Source organism: Centruroides sculpturatus, unplaced genomic scaffold (genome assembly GCF_000671375.1).
Source record: "Centruroides sculpturatus isolate CEXI.00-Female unplaced genomic scaffold, Cexi_2.0 scaffold37, whole genome shotgun sequence".
Lineage (NCBI taxonomy): Eukaryota > Metazoa > Arthropoda > Arachnida > Scorpiones > Buthidae > Centruroides > Centruroides sculpturatus.
The window spans coordinates 6,212-32,895 of record NW_019384346.1 but is presented as its reverse complement, the minus strand read 5'-3'; the positions used below and the strand labels follow the sequence as shown (position 1 = coordinate 32,895).

Here is a 26,684-nt window from a genome sequence, read left to right as displayed (position 1 = left end):
AAGAAAACATTGTGCTTATCCCATGGCATAACTTTGAGTCCAATTTTCACAAATGCATTATTGGTGCTCATCATTACCTCTAATTTAGGTGGTGGTAATCCAACTGGTGATTCCAAGGAGTTTAAAACTCCACTGGGTACATTACTCCCTGATTTGCTTCAAATAGAATCAATGGACTTGTACAGTACGTTATGTAAGTTTATGGAAGTTGTGCTTGGATATGCAAATTCAGTTTGGTTCTCAATTGATACATTTTCAAGCAGTTTTTGTTCAAGACAGATCTTCGATCTGTATGATCTTCGATACTTTTGCTATTTCTTAACCTGTCCTGCATTGTTCCCGAAAATATTCGTGTTGACCTCATTGACCTGCGTGGGTGATCCCGAATATTTTTGTGTCTACATCAGAATGTTTTTGATACTAGATGTCGCTATGTGTCACAATTTTTATATTAAAATGAACTTTTGAAATATAATTTTTTTTTGTTTCTATATTTTTCAATATATTTTGTTTGTGCAACATAAAAAAAAATTTTGTAACGACACAGGAAACACAATTATTATTAAGCCTAAAAAAATTTTTTTTTAAACATTGACAAAAATTCAACATGGCCTCACAGGCAACAGATAAAAATTTCAACATTGGATAGGTTAATGAACTTTCCTCTGGCTTCTGCACTTTTTTGGGCAATTGAAACATTTTTTTCAGTGACATTTTCAAAATCAGTTAAAATTCATTTATTTTTAGATCACTACTAAATTATTATACAACAATCCAAACTAACAATAATCATTTTTGCTAAAATTTGCATTTATTGACCTGAGTATTTATAACAAGTGCAAAAAAAAACTTACTCAGGATTGCAGAATAAAGATAAAACATTGTGCTTGAAACTTTGTGCTAAAAGATACTGCTATATGTAAAGGCATGTAAGCTATGTACTACCCCAAAATATTGGGGTAGTACATGGTTAGTCTAAGCAATACTCATACAAACTTTGGTCCAGATTAGATGAAATGAATTCAATAATATAACCACTATTTGTTGAAAATTATTTGAAATCTGTACTGTGCTAGTTAAGTATATTACATGCAATGAGACTATATTTGTTCAAATTACAATATATTAAAAAATGCCTGTATTATAGCACAGTTAGTCTTCATTTTAATAAAGTTTTTACATAATTTTTATATTCATTGAATGGGTCAAAAACATTAATTACAATGTCTATTGCAAAATGTTTAGTATTCATTTTCAGAATGGAACATTAAAGGTATTTAGTTTCAAGGACTTCTCATATCTTTAAGTATTATGCATTATTAACTGTTTAAACTAATAAACATTGAAATACTTCCGAAAAATAGTTCCCTGGAGTTAAGTCCAATTATCAATAAATTGGAATAATGCCAAAGTTCCACTGTAAAAAGTAATCAAAATAATTCTGTTATCAATAAAGTGTTAATTACAATTGAAACTTGTTTATACTTATGTATGTTAAGCTGATAACTATTTAACTCCAGACACACAAAGTTCTGTACCTTTCAGCATTTGTATAGAGTATTTGAAAAATAAACAAATGCATAGTTGTTTTTAAATGTCTTTCTAAAAAGTTTGTATTTTAAATAAAATTGTTAGTAGCCATAAAAAGAATGGCTTTGAAATATAGTATCCTTCCAACTTTTTTAAAAAGGAACTTGTTCTGGTATCTGTTTGTGCATTTTGAGTCAAAATCATTTAGTCACTAATTTTAGCATTGCTGTATGAAGAGAGTAATTTTCCTTTTGTACATTTAATACATGAAAATTTGCTAAGGTGTTCAAGCAAGTTGATTGGTGTAAGTTGTATAAGACATCAAATTTTTCTGTTCAATATGTATTTTTAGCATTTTTCCTTTTTCATTAAAACTAAGGAAAATGTTTGATATTAAGTCATAACTTTATAATTTTAAAAATTATAAGCTTTAATTTGTTTCATAAAATTAAATTACAATAGAATCAAATACTTAGAATGTCTTCTAATGAAGTGAAAATTTCAAATATTTTGGCTTATATGCAAATATAGCGCTTTTTTTAATTTATATGAACAAATGTAGATGTAAATTAAGATGTGTAAGATCTTGTATATCATTATGAATCATATTCTAATACAGTGTTAAACTAAAAATTGAATACAACTTGAAATATTTCATAGGTCTTGTCTGTGTGTGTGGAAGAAGAAAGCATTATTCCATATATCAATAATATTCTGCAAAATCCTGATCTGGCATTGAGGATGGCTGTAAGAAATAACCTTTCTGGTGCAGAAGAACTTTTTGTTCGTAAATTTAATTCACTCTTCACTGGCGCACAGTATGCTGAAGCTGCTAAAGTTGCTGCCAATGCACCTAAAGTAAATATTGTTGAATATATATTAATAGTAACTATCAAAATTAGATTTAGAGAATTTAACTATATATTTCTTATATAGGGAATTTTACGAACTCCTCAAACTATTCAAAGATTCCAACAAGTACCCACTCAACAAGGACAAACTTCACCATTACTTCAGTACTTTGGAATATTGTTAGATCAGGGGCAGCTAAATAAATTTGAATCTTTGGAATTATGTCGACCCGTCCTGCAACAGGGAAGAAAACAGTTACTAGAAAAATGGCTGAAAGATGACAAAGTATGTCTGATATTTTAATTTTTTTTCTCAGCTAGAAATGACATTAGCATAATTTTTAAATTCTTTTTTATAGTTGGAGTGTAGTGAAGAACTTGGTGATCTTGTTAAACAAGTTGATCCAACTTTAGCATTATCTGTGTATCTTAGAGCTAACGTTCCAAATAAAGTAAGAATTTTTATACTTAAATTTTAATTACTCAAAGCGTAATGATTTGTCTTTATGTAACCTAAAATAATTGTGCAAAATATTTTAAAATTAGTGCCATATAAAACTTAGAGTAAATAAAAATTTCAACCAAAAAAATGGAATCTACTTTTAATTTTTTTCTCAAAATTAAAGTTTTCCTTATTACTTTAAAGTAGCTCAACAATGTAAATCAAAGCTATACTAAATCTGTAGTTTATAAAAAATTTTGTACTATTATATATTTGAGTTTCTTATAAATTGAATAACATTTGAATTTTTTCTTGTTTAATAGGTTATACAATGTTTTGCTGAAACAGGACAATTTCAAAAAATAGTTCTTTATGCTAAGAAAGTAGGTTACACACCTGATTATATTACACTCTTAAGACAAGTAATGAGAATCAACCCTGATCAAGGAACATCCTTTGCACAAATGTTGGTACAAGATGAGGAACCACTGGCTGATATTAATCAGGTATGAAAATTAATATTTGAAACAGGATATTAGTGGTTTTTAGTAGTACTTGTACTTTAGATTTATTATAAGTTTTGAAATTTGATGGATATTTTGCAATAAAATTAATTAAATTACAATTTATAAGATTTTTTTAAACATAATTACATTTCAGCTCCAAATTGTTCTTTATAAAAGAACTGTTCTTAACGTCAAAAGTTCAATTACACATTGATTCTTTAACTGTACTTGCAATAATTACTATGATAACAAAAATGTACTGAATTCTAATTTGTATAGAAACAAAACCATTATTTTAATAATTACTATATATAATCAATGAAAAAAATAAAGGTTTCATATGGGAATAAGAATTTTCCACTTTTCTGTTTTTATAAAAACTAAGCTTGAATCCAAATAAAAACTAAATACTAAAGCAGGTTATCAAATACAGGATGATACTTGCATGTGATATTCTGACAGATGGATGACTAAGAATATAAATGTAATTACAATAAATGGTACTATGCATTGATTGCCACTATAAAACTATGAAATCTCATAAACTCATTAAACAAATTATAAGCTATCTTGTATGAGTTAAATATTCTGTTAGTTGTTCAACCACCATAACACTTTGTGTTCACATGCTTTTTCTTGCTGGAAAGATAGATATATATCTATCTATATTTGGTTTATGGTGTCTGATGTTGCCTTCTTACCTCCAGGAATCATCTCTATCCATACACCATTCCTCTTTAATCCCTTTTTCACTACATGCTAACTTTACTCCATTGTACCAAGTTCACCTGTCTCTTTCCCTCTCTTTTTTGTGAAATGTATTCCATTGACATTTTTGGGAGTCTCTCATCAATTTTTTCCTTCTCACATGTCCAAACCAAATAAGTTGTTTCCTCCCCGTATTTCTTCCAAAACAGTCTCCTTCAATCCCATTAGGTCTTTGATCCTCTCATTATTCTTTCTCTTTTCAAGATTCTGCATGATCTCAATGCATCCATTTCAACTGTTATTTTCTCTTCTCTTCCCCAGTCATTCTACATGTCTCCACTCCGTATAATAGAATGCTTTCCACCATATTCCATTTAATCTTTTAACTGCTCTCTTACTTTGTGCTAATCTTGTATTAATTTCTAATGCATCTCTCCCATGTTGATAAATTTGTATTCCAAGATAATTGTAATGCTCACATTCCTCAATCTTTTCTCCTTTTTTCAGTTCCATGTCTGTTTTAGCCCCTCTTATGCATAAATATTTTGTTTTACTCATGTTTATATATAAACCTCCTTTAAAATATTCCTCTCTTATTTTTCTTGTGATGTATTCCAGATCATTTTTATCTTTGGCCATTACACCTGATCATCTGCAAATTTCAATGTAAACGTTGGCTTACCGTTAATATCTATTCCCATATTACAACATTTCTTTTTCCATATTTTCAATATTCTTATGTAGATTTTAAATAAAGTTGGTGAGATACAACATTCCTGTCTTAGTCCTTTTGATACCATAAATACTTCTGACATTTTTTTCTAATTTTTATTTTCATTATGAATTCTCTATATAATTCTTTAACTACTTTTAATAAGTGTGTTGTTAATATTTATCTCTTAATGTCTCCCATAGTTTTGATGTTCTGACATTATCGTATGGCTTCATTAAATCTATAAACAATTTAATCCATAAAAGTCTAATCCATTTGAATTTGAAAATTTGAATAGATGAACAAATTTTGTATTGTGAGAGTAATTTCAGGTNCGGATTTTTCCTTATCCGGACTACCTTCATCCCCAATTAGTCCGGATAATAGAGGTTCTACTGTACTTAATCACTGAAGCTTTGGCCCCATGTTTCTTTAATCAAATGGTAGATGCTATATTATGACTATTGTGCATCATTTCTTATGGGACATGCAATGTATAAGACAGAAAATAACTGCAAATACTGATTAGATACTGTTCAGAGGAACAACAGGAAGTTATCTGCAGGCATCTCCAGACCTCATTTATTGGGCATGCAGATGCTGAAACAATTAAATCAAAAATAATACTGGCAATTGAAGATGCATATCTACCTCTTAATAAATTACTGATGACGGATGCAATGGGCCAAACGTAAACAAAAAAAGTATTCTCACATAAATGAGGAAATTGTGACAAATCGCAAAAAAAGGCCTTATTAACATAGGGACTTGCAGCATTCATACAATCCACAATGCCTTTTTGAAAGGCCTGAAAGAGTTGGGCAGAGATAGTGGTGATCTCATCATAGCAACACACAGATTTTTTGATGGGTGGCTCTCTAGGTGAGATGAATACATAGAAATTCCAGAGAAACTTAATTTGCCATGCAACAAATTTATGAAGTATTCATCAACTAGATGACAGACATTTGGTCCTGCAGAAAAACGACTGCTCGAACAATGGGAAGGACTTGTATTATACTTCCTAAAGCACATTCCTCAAGAATTCCAGCTTATTGTATAGTGTTTCATATAAAATAATCTGTCATTGAAGTGAACCATCAAAGCTGAACTCTATTTGGGAATATCTAGTGCTGAACTATTCAAAGTTTACTGGGCATTTTCAGTGCAATGATCCTTTAACTCTTTGGGTACACAGAAATTTTTAATATTAATGTAATTAAACATAAAAAGTATTTTTAAAATTGAAAAAATGAAAGAAATGCATTAATTTTGAAGAGAAAGCTTCAAAGTTTTAACTTCCATTGTCTCCCCTTTCTGTGAAATCTGACACCGATGAGTCATTGTGTTTACAGCTTGATGACCTTGAGAACAGCTGGTGTTGGATTTCCCGGGACATTCTCAGAAGTCTCAGGAGGAGAAGGGTTTAAAGTAGGATGAATACTAACTGGCCATATATATTTAAATATTTTTCAAAAATTAAGTTTTTTATTGCAATTTCCAACCCCCCCAACTTAATTAAACGTATATATAATAAAATCAATTAAAAAAATTAAAAAACTATTGGAGGTCATTTTTGACATCAGAAACTAACTTTAAATAACTTTACCGAAGTAAAATCTGTGCACTACAACTTTAGAATGATGATTTAAATTTGATTTAAAAAAATCGCATTAAAAAACAATTAAGCATTAATCGTGCAGCATTAAAGGTAGATTAAAATTGTGATAAAATTTTTTCGCGCAAGAAAAAATTTTTGAAACAATTTGGAGACTTAAAAAACATCCAAAAATAAAAAAAAAAACTTTTTTTCAGAGGGTCCAAATGCCCGAGTTTTATGTAACTCTATGGAACTTACCCAAGTTATCTCGGGATAAGGGTAATACATAAACTTCATACCAGAGTAATCAATTCACTATAAAGAAAATTCAGTGTGATGGAGAGAACAAGAGAAGTACAGAAACTGCAGCATGACTTTAACAAAAAATCTTTAATTACAAATTTTTTTAACAAGAAATCAAAAAATGTACCTTGAAATAAATGGCATTTGAAATTTGGCATGTTATATGGGGAGACATTTTGGTAGTTATGTTATTCAGCAAAGGAAATGGAAGAGTAACTGTAGGAACGCTGTACGGGGCACATGAAAACTTAATGCAGGCCCGTTCTGGCTTAATGCAGTCNGTCTGATATTTTAATTTTTTTTCTCAGCTAGAAATGACATTAGCATAATTTTTAAATTCTTTTTTATAGTTGGAGTGTAGTGAAGAACTTGGTGATCTTGTTAAACAAGTTGATCCAACTTTAGCATTATCTGTGTATCTTAGAGCTAACGTTCCAAATAAAGTAAGAATTTTTATACTTAAATTTTAATTACTCAAAGCGTAATGATTTGTCTTTATGTAACCTAAAATAATTGTGCAAAATATTTTAAAATTAGTGCCATATAAAACTTAGAGTAAATAAAAATTTCAACCAAAAAAATGGAATCTACTTTTAATTTTTTTCTCAAAATTAAAGTTTTCCTTATTACTTTAAAGTAGCTCAACAATGTAAATCAAAGCTATACTAAATCTGTAGTTTATAAAAAATTTTTTACTATTATATATTTGAGTTTCTTATAAATTGAATAACATTTGAATTTTTTCTTGTTTAATAGGTTATACAATGTTTTGCTGAAACAGGACAATTTCAAAAAATAGTTCTTTATGCTAAGAAAGTAGGTTACACACCTGATTATATTACACTCTTAAGACAAGTAATGAGAATCAACCCTGATCAAGGAACATCCTTTGCACAAATGTTGGTACAAGATGAGGAACCACTGGCTGATATTAATCAGGTATGAAAATTAATATTTGAAACAGGATATTAGTGGTTTTTAGTAGTACTTGTACTTTAGATTTATTATAAGTTTTGAAATTTGATGGATATTTTGCAATAAAATTAATTAAATTACAATTTATAAGATTTTTTTAAACATAATTACATTTCAGCTCCAAATTGTTCTTTATAAAAGAACTGTTCTTAACGTCAAAAGTTCAATTACACATTGATTCTTTAACTGTACTTGCAATAATTACTATGATAACAAAAATGTACTGAATTCTAATTTGTATAAAAACAAAACCATTATTTTAATAATTACTATATATAATCAATGAAAAAAATAAAGGTTTCATATGGGAATAAGAATTTTCCACTTTTCTGTTTTTATAAAAACTAAGCTTGAATCCAAATAAAAACTAAATACTAAAGCAGGTTATCAAATACAGGATGATACTTGCATGTGATATTCTGACAGATGGATGACTAAGAATATAAATGTAATTACAATAAATGGTACTATGCATTGATTGCCACTATAAAACTATGAAATCTCATAAACTCATTAAACAAATTATAAGCTATCTTGTATGAGTTAAATATTCTGTTAGTTGTTCAACCACCATAACACTTTGTGTTCACATGCTTTTTCTTGCTGGAAAGATAGATATATATCTATCTATATTTGGTTTATGGTGTCTGATGTTGCCTTCTTACCTCCAGGAATCATCTCTATCCATACACCATTCCTCTTTAATCCCTTTTTCACTACATGCTAACTTTACTCCATTGTACCAAGTTCACCTGTCTCTTTCCCTCTCTTTTTTGTGAAATGTATTCCATTGACATTTTTGGGAGTCTCTCATCAATTTTTTCCTTCTCACATGTCCAAACCAAATAAGTTGTTTCCTCCCCGTATTTCTTCCAAAACAGTCTCCTTCAATCCCATTAGGTCTTTGATCCTCTCATTATTCTTTCTCTTTTCAAGATTCTGCATGATCTCAATGCATCCATTTCAACTGTTATTTTCTCTTCTCTTCCCCAGTCATTCTACATGTCTCCACTCCGTATAATAGAATGCTTTCCACCATATTCCATTTAATCTTTTAACTGCTCTCTTACTTTGTGCTAATCTTGTATTAATTTCTAATGCATCTCTCCCATGTTGATAAATTTGTATTCCAAGATAATTGTAATGCTCACATTCCTCAATCTTTTCTCCTTTTTTCAGTTCCATGTCTGTTTTAGCCCCTCTTATGCATAAATATTTTGTTTTACTCATGTTTATATATAAACCTCCTTTAAAATATTCCTCTCTTATTTTTCTTGTGATGTATTCCAGATCATTTTTATCTTTGGCCATTACACCTGATCATCTGCAAATTTCAATGTAAACGTTGGCTTACCGTTAATATCTATTCCCATATTACAACATTTCTTTTTCCATATTTTCAATATTCTTATGTAGATTTTAAATAAAGTTGGTGAGATACAACATTCCTGTCTTAGTCCTTTTGATACCATAAATACTTCTGACATTTTTTTCTAATTTTTATTTTCATTATGAATTCTCTATATAATTCTTTAACTACTTTTAATAAGTGTGTTGTTAATATTTATCTCTTAATGTCTCCCATAGTTTTGATGTTCTGACATTATCGTATGGCTTCATTAAATCTATAAACAATTTAATCCATAAAAGTCTAATCCATTTGAATTTGAAAATTTGAATAGATGAACAAATTTTGTATTGTGAGAGTAATTTCAGGTAATAAACTTTCAAAGGTAATATATATAAAATATAAAGTAATAAAATAACTGTGTATATATATACATTCATTCATTCATTCCATATACATATACATCAAGTTATTTTATAGTCAATATTCATTTTTATAACAGTAAATTTCAAATATTTTGTAATTTTACTAAATACTTTGTAATAATTACTAAATTCTAATTAAGAAAAAATTAGAATTTAGAAATTATTTGAAAATTATAAAATCTTCACTGTTTTATAATGTAAATTTTTCTAAATTTAATCTTAAGTGTTAGTTTATAAAATTTTCAAATTCATTATTAATGCTTTGGTTTAGTTCCTCAATTATTTAGATTTTCTTCACAAATGTAATAAATAATCCAGCCATCTGAGATTTCTATTAATAATAGAAAAACCTGTGTTAAAATCTGTAGTTAATATTTGCTTAAGTTCATAATTTTAACAGATCTTTTTAAGTATGGAAATAGTCATTAAATAAGTTTCTTAAATATTGCAGGTTAAGAAAAATATTAACTTGTCTGAACATGCATTATTTTACTAAAATATAAATTTTGAAATTTGTCACATGCTACAAATAACTTCAAACTAAAATCATATTTTACTTAACTTTAGTTATCAGGCAGTATAATTAAGAACAGTATGTGTAGTTAAAAATAAAATGTATGTAATTATTTAGAAATGTGAAATTCTACTCATCAAATAATATTTTGGTTTTTATATTTAATCTATTGAATATAATGCTACATTATCACTCTTATAAGGTGTATCCTTTTCATTAAACATACTATTGCTAATGTATTTTTCTGTTTATTCTTTATTGTTCATAACATCCTAAACTTTGCTACTTTCCTGTTGCTTCCCTAATTTTTTTTTTCTTTTGCACTAAAGATTTTTAGAGCCTCAATTTGCATGAATCAAAGAAAACAAATAGATTTAAATATATTATTGCTGCTATTTTCTAAAACTTTGAATGTTATTTTTTTCATTTAAAAGTGAGGTGCTGTAATTCCAGATTTTACTCATAAAGAATCTTTTAATAAGAAATTTATCTGCTTCATTCTTAGTAAATTTTGTTAATTTGAGAGTTGGGCTTCATATAGTTCTTAGTCTGATCTAAAGTCATTTAGCAAGTTTGAAACTATCTCATTCAATGTAATCAATTTCTTGTATAGAAAAAAGCTATATGACTATTTTAAGTCATCTGATTGAACTTTTTTTAAACTCCTCCTTAAATAGCTTATCTAAATTAATATTTGTTTGTTTGTTACTTGCTGTTTAATTCATGCCTATGAATATAAGAAATTAAGAACATTATTTTTGATTAGATCATTATTGACATGAGTGTGATTAATTGATTCTAAAAAGAAATGACAAACTAAGTTGGGCTGCTTCCAGTGCCCATTTCCATCCATTTATCTGTTAATCTATTTAGGTAATTCCATGTCGCTGAGGACAAGGTGCCAGTTATTTTGAGGTACTGTTTTATAAGACACATTTTTTTATTTTAAATCAAATTTCAATGTTTGAATATATTACAACATTATATTTAAGAATTCATTTTGTTAGTATTATCAGTGTTGGTTACCTATTGTATTCTTCACTTTCAATGAGTATTTCATCAATGCTGAAAACACCCATAAACATGACACGATGATACTGTTTTGAAAATAGGTTTAAAATGAGAAATGATTGCTCATTTATAAGTCATTGTTTTTTAAATGAAGCAGATCAGTACAGAATTAGTTTTTTGGATGTAAATATATAATACTTGTAAATTGGAAAATATTTAAAGTACAACTTAAAAGTTATTTTTTTCCAATAAATTCTTTAACAGAATACATTATTCAAGTAGTTAGATTTCTTTAGACATAATTTTTTTAATAAAATAATTTTAACACCAGCTTTTAATGTTTGTCATTCTGAATTCAATAAACTATAGAAAAATTATTTACTGAAATTAAGGAAACTTGACATATGACAGCAGATTTAGATTCAAATACACTGTTTATGTATTAAAGAAATCAATTTGCTTTAAGTTAAAATTTAAACTTTTGCTTCAATACTTTCAGATAGTTGATGTATTTATGGAACAAAATTTAGTACAGCAATGTACTGCTTTCTTATTGGATGCTTTAAAAAATAATCGCCCTTCTGAAGGACACCTGCAAACAAGATTACTTGAAATGAATCTAATGACTGCACCTCAGGTAATGAAAGTTTCAAATTCAAAATTTCTATATATTCTGTGATACAATGTATAATTTATGTTCTTGTACAGGTAGCTGATGCCATCTTAGGAAATCAGATGTGTACCCATTATGATAGAGCGCACATTGCTCAATTATGTGAAAAAGCAGGCTTGCTTCAGAGAGTAAGTGAATTAGCAACATGTTGGTTTTTTTTGTTTTAAAATCCCTAAACAATTCTCCCTAAAATCATTCCTGTTTCAGGCACTTGAACATTATACGGATTTGTATGATATTAAACGAGCAATTGTCCATACACACCTGTTAAATCCTGAGGTAAATTTCAACTTTCAATTCATAATTTTTGATAAAATTTTATTTCCTAATTCTTTTAAAAGTTCTTAGGCCATTTAACAATTACAGTTGAACCTTATCAGTTTTTTAAGGAAACTGAGAAAAATATTGTATGTAAGGGATAAATGTACAAGTAAAATAAATTTTGAATTGCTTTCAGAGTAAATGCAATCATTGCAAGTCTCTGGCACAAATTAACACTACCAATGAATTTGTACATTAATTCATAACAAAAACAAGATGTATTATACATGTGGTAAATAAAATTTGAACATCATGTAAAAAAGTAAACTGTGTAAAATTATCATATACTTTAAAAAACAATTGGTCAGTTTTTCTGATAACAGTATGAGTATCCACTGTTCCATATCATTGTGTGCTTCTGTCAAAAATCCAGTCATGAAAAAATGAAGTCATTCTAAAGGTTTGCTCACACTTACAGCAAATAATGAAAACAAATACAGTGGTACCTCGGTATATGTCTGCTTTAGAATACGTGCTGTTTGGATGAAACAAATTTTGCTCGGTATAAGACTTTTATTCGGTATATGACGTAATTCAATTATACGCGCCATCAATGAACAAGTAGCACTATCGGTGTACTAGACCAGACTAGATGTTCGCGGTGCAACAGAGTATAACTTTGTTAAATTTCTTCTGATTTTAATTCGTAAGTAAAATTTTATTATTTTTATTAATCACGAATTGCAAAAAGGCAAACAAAAAGCAACAGAAAACTAAAAAAATGACTAGAATTACAATGGAACTGATGAAAGAGATTGTTGAGAAATATGAAGGTGGCACACGTGTTCGAGATTTTAACTGTTGTTTACCATATTCCGAGAACGACAATATGGACAATCGCGAAAAATAAAGACATTATTAAATCTGCTAACATTGCGAAAGGGGTTAAATCAAAACAGAGATCGAAGACATTAGATCATGTTGAGAAATTGTTTTGCTTTGGATAACTGAAAAACAGTGCTGGAGATAACGTATTGGAAGCAATTATTTGTGAGAAAGCTAAAAAGATACACGCTGATCTCACAAAAAATCAAGTAGGAACTAGCCAGGAAAGCGAGGTGTTTAAACCCAGCCATTTTTTTACACAAGAATGGATTAATCATTTTTACATTATTTCTTATGGGAAAGGATGGTTTAGTATACGTCCAGTTCGGTATAAGTCCAAACATCAGGAACAGATTAAGATTGTATACCGAGGTTCCACTGTACTTTTTTTTTTTACTTAACAAAATTGATTTACACTACAGAATGAGGGCAGGAAAAAATTATGTTGGATTTGCAGAGCAATTTGCTAAGTGGGAAAATTGGCAGAAATTGTATTGTTTGTTAAAAGTATTATTCACTCTGCTTTTTGTATCTGCTGTTGATTCACTGTGTGTGGAAGAATCTTAGTATTAAAAACTAAATTTATGTATTCATCATTCATTTCAAAGGGAATAATGTTTAAGTGAGAAAAGATGCTTAGGGTTCCAAAAATGATAGGCATAAAAGTGCAAAATCATACAAATGAAAAAATTTCAATTATGTTTAAACGGTTCTTAAAATTAATGCAAGATTTAAATTTTGTACCACTTTTCTCCTATTGTCTTTGCAGAGTCATATGAAGTGACATCTTGTAGTAAACACATTGCAGTTAATGCGAAGTGATACACAATGGAGGAGCACATAATTATCATCAAAACTTTTTGCAAGTTTTGATCATTATCATATGCACAAATTACATGGCATGTTTCTTCAACCAAAAATGCAAATTGAAATGATTGAACAACTGATGCATGCTTACTGAGTGACAATTTGGTGTGGATTTTGGACTAGTGGAGTGATTGAAAACATTTTCAGCCATATTTCTTTTGAAATGAGGTTGAAAATTCAGTTACTGTTAATGGTGTGCATTGTCACAAGATATTTGAGTTTTTATGGTCTCATTTGGATGGCATAGATTTGAGTGACATGTAGTTCCAGCAGGATGGTGCCACCTGTCATATGGCATATGAAACAATATATTTATTGCATCAGAAGTTTCTTGGGCAACTCCTCTCCCAACAGCAATCAGAATTGACCACCAAAATCATGCAACTTTTTTCTCTGGTATTTATAAAGTCCAAAGTTTATGCCTAAAAATAAAAACAATCCCTGAATTGAAAGCACAAATTAGAAAAGTTATTGACAAAATTGAACTGCAATTGTGCAAACTGAAAATTGTCTAAAGAATGAGTGTCAGAAATGTCATGGGGGCATTTGTCAGATATTTGATTTTATATTTAATTGCAATGTTTGCCTTTTAAAATGATGTAACAACTTTTGCCAATTAATAAACAAATGATGTTATTTTTAAAAATTAAATCCTACATTACGTTTGGGACATCCTATATAATGAGGACAGTATTGTAAGAAAATTTTTAATGTAAAGCTTAAAAATGTATGAGATTCAACTGTAATTTAGCATGACATCAGTTTTCTATTGAACTACAAATTTTGGAAATTTTAGTATTTAAATGTTAATGTAAACATTAAAATTTTTGTAAATAAAGTAATTTTGACAAAATAAAATTAACAAGATATAAATGTTTAAATTTTTCAGGACTTAAGTTAGTGTTATTGCATTCACATTTAATATGCAATAATTTTATACTTGGATTTTCTTAGTTTTAAAGGAATTTCTTTTGAAGTGAATTTTTTAATACAGCTAATAAAGTTTAAATTTATAACCATTATAATTGAAAAATTATGGATTACTTTATAATTGATCAGATTTTTTTAATTTTATAATTTTAGTAAATCTTAAATTCTAAATATATTTGTGCATAGTAATATGATTTTAATGCCAACAGATTACATAATGCATAATTCAAATGCATTTTAAAGTTAATACTTCCATTTTTTTTTTTAAATGTTAGTTTTCCTGCTGAAAATACAAAATATTGCATATGTATTTGAAGAAACTGCAAAATACTAAACTGAAACAGAGCAGGACAATACCAACCATAATCTTTTGTTTAATGTTTGTTAATGCGGAGGAAAAAATAAAATGATAAAATACATATTAGAATTGTTGCTTCTTCAACATATACTTTAACTTAAAACACTTTGAAAATACTAAAAAGCACATCTCCAATGTCTTTTTCTCTGTATACCACACATTCAAAGAACTATGTAAAAAAAATTGCATTAATGATATGTATTTGGTGAATACATAATACTTGCTATTCAGCACTTAATTCAATTTAACTTGACAAAAATGTCCTGTGTCTACTTAAAAATTGCCTTATTGTCAAAAGATAATTGCTTCTAAAACTGTGTGAATATTAAAGTACAGAATTTTTAGCTAGCTCTAAGAATTTTTCTAGGTTGTATTGTCAAATAAAACTAATATGTTAACCTTTTTTTATGTTGCAGTGGTTAGTGAATTATTTTGGTTCCTTATCTGTTGAAGATTCAATTGAATGCTTGAAAGCCATGTTAAGTCATAACATCAGACAAAATCTTCAGATTTGTGTTCAAGTTGCTACTAAATATCATGAACAGTTAACAACTGCAGCTTTGATTGATTTATTTGAATCTTTTAAAAGTTATGAAGGTAAGTTCTAAAAGAAACATAAACTCAAAAAATTTTTTATTAATTTCTTAATATTGTTTAGGCCTTTTTTATTTTCTTGGATCAATTGTCAATTTTAGTCAAGATCCAGAAGTCCACTTTAAGTATATTCAGGCAAGTTATAAGTTTCTAAGTGATCTAAATGTAAGAACTGATTTTATATAAAATTTGTTTGCTTTCAACAGGCGGCATGTAAAACTGGTCAAATAAAAGAAGTTGAAAGGATTTGTCGAGAAAGCAATTGTTATAATCCGGAAAGAGTAAAAAACTTTTTGAAGGAAGCTAAATTAACTGATCAGTTACCTCTTATTATTGTTTGTGACAGATTTGATTTTGTTCATGATCTTGTTTTGTATTTATATCGAAATAATTTGCAAAAATATATTGAAATTTATGTACAAAAGGTAAGTTTTTTTATTTTCCATTTTTCTAGCAAATATAATTATTAAAATAGATTTTTAAGCATTTTAACAGCTAAAAATTACTCCCCTTTTTTCCTACCTATTGGGTTGTTTAGAAAGTAATTTTGTTTTTTTATCACTAGATGGATTAGTCATATTTTTCCCGCCATTTTCATTCTAAACTGTATTATCATTATATATTTTGACAGCTAGCATTTTAAGGCTTATTTGTAAAAAATTGTTTGATTTTGTGCAATTGTTTATTTTTTGTCCCCCATCAAATATGAAAGATTGAAAACAGCATTTTAGGCATATTTCACGCTTTTATTACCGAAAAGGTAAGAATGCTGTTCAAGCGAGAAAAAAAATTGAGATACCTGTATGGAGATGATGTGTTGACAGAATGACAGTGCCAAAACTGGTTTACAAAATTTCATTCTGCAATTTCAATATTGAAGATGAACCACATTCTGGATGGCCAGTTGAAGCCAATGAAAACAAAATAAAGGTACTGATTGACGCAAACTGCCAAATAACAACACATGAAATCACTAAGAGATGAAATTTGTCAAATTGAACTGTTTATGATTACTTGAAACAAATTGGTTTTGTTTCAAAGCTTGATATGAGTTCCACTTGTTCTTAAAGAGAGATGCTCTCTTTCGTGGGATTTTAAGGAAATTTCTTTTTTGGAGTTTTAACTAGACAATTTAATGATTGATTCCAAAGTGTACTGCCATTGAGTAAATAAATATCATCAAACAGAAAAGGCCAGAATTGGTCAACAAAACAGGTGTAGTGTTTTACCACGATAATGTCAAATTTCACACAAGTTTGGTAACTCATCAGAAACTGTTACAGCTTAGATGGGATGTGCTATCACACCAACCATATTTGTCAGATTGAGCACACTCAGATTATTACTTATTTTGGTTTATACAAATTTTTTTAACTGTAAGACATTGCCATTTCAAGTAAATGTCAAAAATCACTTGGATCAGTTTTTGTAAGCAACGATCAAAACTTTTATGAATGTGAAATCATGCTACTACCAGAAACGATGACAAGTATTTGACCAAAATGGTCGATACATAATTAAATAAAATATTTATTTATTGTAAAAATATTATTATTTTTTTTTTTTTCGACGGGGAAAAACGAAAGTACTTTCCGAACAACCCAATATATTGTTGACGACTATTATAAATTCTTTTAACCTGTGATCAAATGCTTTTTTTCAACATGGCTGCATTTGTAAGATTACAATTTTTGATGATTTTAAATATATAATTAGACTGCATGTAATTCCTATTCCTCAACTGATGAGAAATTCCATGATGTCTTTTCTGCACTTGCCAAATTTCAATATTTGTTTAGTTTGAAATTTTTTATAAATAAAACTGTCTTTGACTATTTTCTCAAAGGAGCTTCCCAAACTTTGCAATAGCATAGGTTAAAATGTGTATAATGATATGGCTGATATGTTTCTGAAAGATGAGAGAATATATTTTTCAAACATGAAAGCTGTAAAAACACTTAGCCTGGTATGCTATGACCTTCAGTAATTTATCTTGGAGACAAGCATTCAAGTTCATGAGTTGCAAGTGTAAAACACTACATGTGATCACAGGTTAAAAACTGAAAAATTATGATAAAGCAAGAAAATAGAGTAGAAATAATTTTTGAAAAAATTTGTTAACTAATCAAGCTTTTAAAATTTGGGTTACATTTGTTTGCTCATAACAATCATCAGATATTGTCATTAGTAAGGCGACCCAAAAACAGATAAAGCAATACCTGAATCTGACCATGGATTGTTTACCAGAATCATGAAATGAGTGTGAAGTGTGCCATTTCCAGTTGCTAAACAAGTGAAATTAAGCAATGAAGCAGAATTATGAAACTTTAAGATTTTCCTGCAGCCCAGTCAAATTCTCACGTCTTGTCTTTCCCATTCCTTATTGCTACTATAGCAACTTTTTGGCAAAATAGCAAGTTGTTTAGGGACTGGCAAGTTTAATGGCTTAGTTGCTTGTGCATCCAAATAAGCCAAAAATACGGTCATTTTTGTATATCCATATGAATATAAAATATACAAATCTTGTTTACCAAGTATCAGTTATTTATACTTTTCAAATTTATTTTTTCTGTTAAGTTTACATTATTTTTGTTTCTTCTGTCAGTATCATTTTTAAATATTTAAAGCATCTTCATAAGGTATGAAGATTTAAATTAATCACTTCCTTTCAGAAAAATTGCAGTTTTTTTGTATTTAATGCTATATAGAAATTTACTGTTTTTTTAAATAAAATATTTATTTATTGTAAAAATATTATTATTTTTTTTTTTTTCGACGGGGAAAAACGAAAGTACTTTCCGAACAACCCAATATATTGTTGACGACTATTATAAATTCTTTTAACCTGTGATCAAATGCTTTTTTTCAACATGGCTGCATTTGTAAGATTACAATTTTTGATGATTTTAAATATATAATTAGACTGCATGTAATTCCTATTCCTCAACTGATGAGAAATTCCATGATGTCTTTTCTGCACTTGCCAAATTTCAATATTTGTTTAGTTTGAAATTTTTTATAAATAAAACTGTCTTTGACTATTTTCTCAAAGGAGCTTCCCAAACTTTGCAATAGCATAGGTTAAAATGTGTATAATGATATGGCTGATATGTTTCTGAAAGATGAGAGAATATATTTTTCAAACATGAAAGCTGTAAAAACACTTAGCCTGGTATGCTATGACCTTCAGTAATTTATCTTGGAGACAAGCATTCAAGTTCATGAGTTGTAAGTGTAAAACACTACATGTGATCACAGGTTAAAAACTGAAAAATTATGATAAAGCAAGAAAATAGAGTAGAAATAATTTTTGAAAAAATTTGTTAACTAATCAAGCTTTTAAAATTTGGGTTACATTTGTTTGCTCATAACAATCATCAGATATTGTCATTAGTAAGGCGACCCAAAAACAGATAAAGCAATACCTGAATCTGACCATGGATTGTTTACCAGAATCATGAAATGAGTGTGAAGTGTGCCATTTCCAGTTGCTAAACAAGTGAAATTAAGCAATGAAGCAGAATTATGAAACTTTAAGATTTTCCTGCAGCCCAGTCAAATTCTCACGTCTTGTCTTTCCCATTCCTTATTGCTACTATAGCAACTTTTTGGCAAAATAGCAAGTTGTTTAGGGACTGGCAAGTTTAATGGCTTAGTGGCTTGTGCATCCAAATAAGCCAAAAATACGGTCATTTTTGTATATCCATATGAATATACAATATACAAATCTTGTTTACCAAGTATCAGTTATTTATACTTTTCAAATTTATTTTTTCTGTTAAGTTTACATTATTTTTGTTTCTTCTGTCAGTATCATTTTTAAATATTTAAAGCATCTTCATAAGGTATGAAGATTTAAATTAATCACTTCCTTTCAGAAAAATTGCAGTGTTTTTATTGTGTTTAATGTTAAATAGAAATTTACTGTTTTTGTAAACTAAAACATTTTAATCTTTAATTTTTTACTTTTAGTTTTAACAGATATTTTACTTTTCTGGCTGTTTTTTACATAATGAGGGAAAGTATTGGATTCATGTTAAATTTGATTTGTTTTTTTTTTGTAAATGTCCATGTTTTGAGACTTTGTGAATCCAAAAATGTCAAAAGGCAAAAAATTCCTTGAATGTGCATTGTTGTCTGTTTCACTTTATCTCAGGATGGTGAAGATTATAGAATGAAATTTGGCATAGTAGCTTGTGTGTAAGGGGTACTGATGCTATTAAATTTTGCTTATGAAAGGTTGAGGGAATGAAGTGATAGAGGATGTATGATATCTTGCGTGAGGTTGGACTTAATGAAGATTTTGCTTGTTAGTTGATTTAGTTTTTTGTTATAAAACTCATCTCTACCCTCAAAATTAAGCTTTGTCATTTTATAGTAATTAGAAATGTTTTTTATAAAAATCTCATCACAGATTGCACCCCACAATTTTTATAATTTTAATTACAATTTAACTTAATAAAAGTTATTTTCTAAATGAAATCTCATAGCTGGGAAAGTTTTATGCAACTTGCTGCTGCATGTTTTTTATTTAAAAATTCTGGTGCCCAAAAAAGTTATTTGCTCAATTAAGTTGCAAAAACTTGAGTATATAACTTTTTTTTTGGCACTGGAATTTTTAAAGATGATGACTAAGTGTAGTGACCTTTCATTCCAAATGGTTTTTAATATATTTACCAGATCCTGGAGAGATGGAAACTGTTAATTATACATGTTATATTGCTGTAGAGACTGAATAAACAGTTTATAATTAAATGTATTTCATGGTATCTTAAGATAATTCCCAAGACACCAGTTACAGCAGTTCTTTGTGGATTTCTTGATGGTCATTTGTAGTGGAAGATGAAAATTTGTGCTACAAGTACTGCAATACTATGGTCAGTTAAGAGAGGAAATACACTGAGTACACATTGCAAGTGCAAAACATTGCTTGCTTCTGCTACTCTTGCTCTTATAGAAGCAGTAAACAAGATACAGTAGACCTCCCTATAACGCTTAGATACGTTCCACGCTAACCGAAAATTACGTTGTAGGAACGATTAAATACATGAGCCAATTGCAGCCCGATAGGTGGGAACTTTACGGACTAAGGCTGTTTGAAAGGTTTTCTTCTATAAAATTAACCGATTCTAGACTAATTCCACTCAACATTTCCAAAATACGTATAATTTTTTGGGAATAATCTGTATAAACTATGCTATAAACAAAAAATTATAGGATTACTTACCGAGTGTGTACCGTTCGACTACGCCGTTGCTTAAAGCTGGTTTTCATCGCGGAACAGCACATTAAACGACGGCCGCGATTTCTAATAACGAATTTTTCGCATAAAAATAACTTGACCTTTGGAGACATCATTAATATAAATAATTTTTATGGACGTTGAATAAGAAGTTTCTTTCACAAGAAATGTATAAAATTAGTGCTGTATTAGACTTACGGTACCTAATTTACATACTGTACAGACGATAATAAACTCAACTTACTAGCCTAAAATCTCCGTAGAATGTTGCCAGGTGGCAGAAAGCATATATATAATTATAATAAAGTTACAATAAATTAAGTTAATATATAATTATATATACAGTACCTAATTTATATATAATTTATATATAATACTAAACAGACGATAGCAAACTCAATTTAGCTGCTCTGTAGCGTGGCGCAGGGTCGGAGGTAAGTAGTTCGGCTGCTCATCCACTATTGGTCCAGACTCTATCAATCTTCTCGCGAAACGATGTTATAGGAGGTACGTTATACAAAAGTTTCTACAATTTTTTCGCTACGTTATAGGAATTGTTGTTATAGGAACGTACGTTATGGGGGGGTCGACTGTACTTTATAAGTGATAAACCCTCATTATGACAAGACATGGTTTTCATACTCCATTTTGCAGGAATACTCTTTTCTGTCCTGAAGAGTTTTAAAAGTGGATGAAGTCTGATTTAAATCAATCTGAGTGAAAACTTGTTTAGTGAAAGCACCTTGCACAGGTTTATTGGTAACAAATATTCAGATGCTGCTGAACAAATGTGTTGAGGTGCTAACATTCTGCTGATACTGGATGAGTCAGTTGGGTGTGAAAAACAGGAAAGTTTTAAATACCTTGGTTGTATGCCTTGGAACCTATAAATTGCCCCATCTAGTGCAATTGTAGAGAAGTGCAAGAGTGATATCATTGTCAAAGAAGTGTTTGCATTTCTTAACCTTCTGAGTATTGAGTTAAACCATTTTATTGGACTGTTGGCTGACAATACTCTATGAATGCTGCTGCTTTGAAACTTGTGCCAGTGTGCATGAGATTGTTCTACATGACATGCTGGACACACTTATGTGACTAAATGTATTATACATTTAGTCACAGAAGTGTGCACTAAGAACAGCGTCCTGAACCATTTCATGTTGGGATGAAGGCAGCTCTAGTGAAGGTGGCAAACAGAAGGCATTTGCTGCAGATAGATCTGACAAGAATCATTCATTGACACTGCCACCTGTATCAGTTATTACTTGATGAGGACATGGCTAGAAGCACGTGAGAGGTGGGATACTTGATGTGGATTAGAGAGAATCAGACAATGAAAATAGCTGCATTTGAAAAAACTCAGCAAGCTACTTGATCAGTCCCAACTCTAAGAACATGCAGTTGCAATCTAAGCTGAAGCTTTATGCAACTTGATCAAGAAACTGGAGTCAGTCTACATCTAAATCCAGTACTGTAAGAAGTGATATTTGGCAAATTTTTGGAGGCATTTGGGAACTGTTGGCCTCACTTGCTATGGGTTTGATAAACAGCATATCTTTAGTATGGCAGTTCTGGAAAGAATTTGAAGTCCTAGATTCAAATCATAACCAAGCAATGGACAGCACACCTCAATTTTAACAGATATTTTACTTTTCTGGCTGTTTTTTACATAATGAGGGAAAGTATTGGATTCATGTTAAATTTGATTTGTTTTTTTTTTGTAAATGNATAAACAGCATATCTTTAGTATGGCAGTTCTGGAAAGAATTTGAAGTCCTAGATTCAAATCATAACCAAGCAATGGACAGCACACCTCAATTATGCAGATTCTGAGAAAAAGGCACCGAAGGAAGAGATTGCTGATCAAAACATTGTAGTATGCTATGAAAACAGATCAGTGTGCAAAAAAATTTGTGGTAGCTCTCTATCAAAGAAATGCTATTTTTGAGTCTTTTGGCATTAAAAGCTCTGCTAGTTCCTGCTAGTTGTGCAGATGTGGAGAGGTTTTTTCTACCCTGAACTGTCTTCAAGCCAGAGATTGTCATTTACCAAGGAAAATTTTCAACATTTATATTTCTCTTGTTCAACTCTATGCAGTAACACATAAGTATAAGTAATGTTGAAAATAAGGTAAACAAATAAAAAACAATGTGTACTGAATGCAAGAAATTTCTATATTGTAACTTAAAAAATTAAGTAGAATAAAGTAATTTTGTATAATGCATATTTCAGATTTCTATTTTAAAGTTTTTTGAAAATAAAGTGCATTGTATGTTCTGTTCTAACACTGCTTTACTTTGTTAGAATGCATTCTAAACAATGCCATTAATTTTTTTCTTTTTTAATTCAACAGAATGTTTTCCATCTTGATTACGTTTCATTAGACTATCCCATTTTGAAAATAATGACCGAAAACAAGAAAATACATGAATGTGAGCATGAATGTGTGGACAGCAGGAATATATGGAGGCAAATATTTGTCATTTGATTCATTACAATTTAATGACAGGGAGTAGAGAACTTTGAATACTATTTGTCATCAGTAAACCATCCACAATATTCTATATTGGCCAGATGTTTGTTCAGCATTCAGTGAATACCAAATGTGCAGAGCTGCCTTTTTATATGTTGCTCATGGGTAGTGTGTTGAACAAGAAAAATCAAAACTTTAAAATACTTTCAGATGTTGACTTTTTTAAAAATGTTCAAATTTTTGATAAATTACAAGGATTTTTTTAAAATTTTATATTTACCAATTTGTTGGTAATTCCACTTTCTAATCAATTTTCCACATTGATACTTTGAATTTTCATGATCAACATTTGGATTTAATTTCTGGATATCTTTAACAGTATTTTTCATTTTATTCCAGGCAGTCAACATTAAGATTTTCAGGCCATTTGTTTCAATTCTTACATGACTTGATTGAAGTGTCATTGTTTTCAGTTTAAATTTTGTGATAGCATCTTGTTGACTTGCTTAAAATTTCAGGCGTGTTCGGTATAAGTTGTATTAACATATTAATGTTTCTAGAAAATTGTAATGTAAAATTTGAAACTAGAGATGTAATAAATTGTCATTATTATTAATCCAAGGATAAGACTTGTATTTTAAATGTTACAATGGATAATCAATATCAAATTAGTTTCAATATTTTTGTTGTTTCTGGATATTACATTTACATTTAAGAATGTCATTCTACATTGATACTTTAAATAATTTATAGTCAATGTAAAATTTTAAATTTTGTGTGTTAAACTTAGCTTATATTCACAATGGTGGTAATTATTGGATTGAATTTTTTTGTAGTGTATGTACATTTGTTCTTTGAGTAAATATCTAATTGTGAATTAATCATTTTTAAAGCATTTTATAACTATTTTTCACAAATTTAATTCTGTAACATGAAACTGTTCTGATACAATGATTATCTAATTATTAATCTATTTTATATTTTAAGTTGAAAACAAAAAAAAACAATTATATTTTAACTAGTAGTCATGTAATTTTATTATTAAAAAAATTCTATTAAAACTTTATTTACTACTTTCATTAGGTCAACCCATCACGTTTACCAGTTGTTGTTGGTGGATTACTTGATGTTGATTGTTCAGAAGATGTAATTAAGTCCCTTATTATGGTAGTGAGAGGACAATTTTCAACAGATGAACTTGTAGAAGAAGTTGAGAAAAGAAATAGGTTGAAACTTCTGTTATCTTGGCTTGAAATGAGAGTTCATGAAGGTTGTAATGAGGCGGCTACTCATAATGCCCTAGCAAAGATTTACATTGACTCAAATAATAATCCAGAACGTTTTCTAAAGTGAGTTACTTACATTTATTTCAAAACAGAACTTTAATATTTTAAATAGCATATTTAATTTTTGAATAATTTATCCTGTTGATTAAATTTAATGTATATAAGTGTAGTTCGTGAAAAAGTTTGTTTTATTTTCAATATGAAAAATGTTTTTAATGTTTTGAGATAACATTTGTAATAAAACATAAACATCTTACGAAACCCGATACATTACGATAAAGCCACGTCAATTACTGTATAACATTGGGCTATATAACTGCAATAATAATTATAAATTACTGATTAATTTGACCCTAGAGGGAGGCATTATGTACCATCTTGTATTAAATTTAAAATTATTTAATTATTATTAGATTAAACTGGAAGAAATTAATTGGTGATGCCATCTGTATGGCAGGTGGGAGTTGCGGATTTGAGTCTTGCTCTGGCAGATTCTTTTCTTGAAGTTTAATCTAAATTTAATAATTATAATTAAATTTAATAAGAGATGGTGCCTAACACCTTCCTCTAGGATCAAATTAATCAGTAATTCATAATTATTGCTGATACATAGCACCATATTATACAGCAGTTGACGTGGCTTTATAACATTCATCTGTTAATTTATTTTGGTAACCTGCAATTTTAAAGTAAATTTTTTAAAATTACTAGAATTTAATTGTCATTCCATGTTTAATTTTTAAATAAATATATATTAGATATAATTAACATTAAAATTTAGTTCAACAGAATTCTAAAACTGACAATGTTAAAATTTAGTATCAAATTTTAGATTCAGTTAAAAATGAAATAAACATTACATGTAATGTAATGAAAATGAATGAAATTAAAATTAACTGATGTGTAGCATTCCAGTTTACAAAGATCTAATTTCATGGTTGACACTTTTGAATATTGATTACTATACATGGCACTTATGTAAATTTAAGATTTTTATCCTGTATAATCTTACTAGTAGCCTATTCCAATTATTTTGAAGTAAATTTTTTAAGAATATTCAAGTACGAAACTGCTAAATTTGGGAAATCAGTTTGTTTTTTGGCTGTTCTAGTGGCTATTTTCATCTGACAATGAATACAAATGAATAATATAGGACCCAATAATTAAAACTTAAATTTATCACTAACATCTTACCAAAAATTTAAATTCAGGAAAGTATGTTAAATTATATTTGCTTATGCACTTTATGAATATTGTTAAAATTTGTGTGACATTTTTAAAAATTTTCTTGTATAATTTTAAAGGGAGAATCAGTTCTATGACAGCAGAGTTGTTGGAAAGTATTGTGAGAAAAGGGATCCCCATCTTGCATGTATTGCATATGAGCGAGGCCAGTGTGATAGAGAACTGATTAAAGTATGCAATGAGAATTCTCTCTTTAAAAGTGAAGCTCGTTATTTAGTAAGGAGGAGAGATCCAGAAATGTGGGCAGAAGTGCTAAATGAAAACAATCCTTATCGTCGCCAGTTAATTGATCAGGTTGTCCAAACAGCACTCTCTGAAACTCAAGATCCAGAAGATATTTCTGTAACTGTGAAAGCATTTATGACTGCAGATTTGCCAAATGAATTGATAGAACTATTAGAAAAGATTGTTTTAGAAAATTCTGTTTTCAGTGACCACAGGTAAGAAATAGTTTTAAATATGAAATTACCATATATAAACTTTTGCTAATGTGAATTAGCTTTACATTAAAATAAGACTAATATTTATAAATATAAACACATTCATGTAGGAGTGCCCTACTTATGAAATTTCAGACTTGCGAAGAGTTTGACCATATGTCTAACACTTAAATTTTGCCTATTCTTGCTGGTTGTGGAGTGGTATTAAACTCAGTCTTTTAACCAGTAATAATGTGGATTTATTTCTCTCATGCAGCCATTTTTTGTTTTCATGCGAATTATGACTTCCATTGCCACTTGTGAGGTTGTGAAGTTGGAGTAATAGCATTTTTTGCTGTTTGCAATTTTTATAAAATTTTGATTTAATGCTTCAGAAATTCATTTAAAACATAATAATAATCTAGTAGTGGAGATAAATGCATTGTTCTATTACCATGGAAACTAAACCTATCCTTATAAAAGTAAGCACATTAGGTGAAACAAAATCTGTGTTTGAAACACCCTC

General features: G+C 29.1%; 1 protein-coding gene across 1 annotated transcript in view; it reads left to right on the top strand.

The window, feature by feature from the left end:
* LOC111635812 (clathrin heavy chain 1) overlaps positions 1-26,202 on the top strand; it is an 82,123-nt gene extending 55,921 nt beyond the window's left edge. Inside the window, exons 8-19 of the mRNA XM_023380906.1 lie at positions 2,191-2,388; positions 2,467-2,667; positions 2,741-2,833; positions 3,147-3,329; positions 11,425-11,562; positions 11,634-11,726; positions 11,806-11,877; positions 15,316-15,496; positions 15,558-15,628; positions 15,700-15,918; positions 24,292-24,557; positions 25,799-26,202. Coding sequence (XP_023236674.1) covers positions 2,191-2,388; positions 2,467-2,667; positions 2,741-2,833; positions 3,147-3,329; positions 11,425-11,562; positions 11,634-11,726; positions 11,806-11,877; positions 15,316-15,496; positions 15,558-15,628; positions 15,700-15,918; positions 24,292-24,557; positions 25,799-26,183 — 2,100 coding nt within the window. The 3' untranslated portion in view covers positions 26,184-26,202. The remainder of the gene's footprint in view (positions 1-2,190; positions 2,389-2,466; positions 2,668-2,740; positions 2,834-3,146; positions 3,330-11,424; positions 11,563-11,633; positions 11,727-11,805; positions 11,878-15,315; positions 15,497-15,557; positions 15,629-15,699; positions 15,919-24,291; positions 24,558-25,798) is intronic.
* The last annotated feature ends 482 nt before the right edge of the window (positions 26,203-26,684 follow it).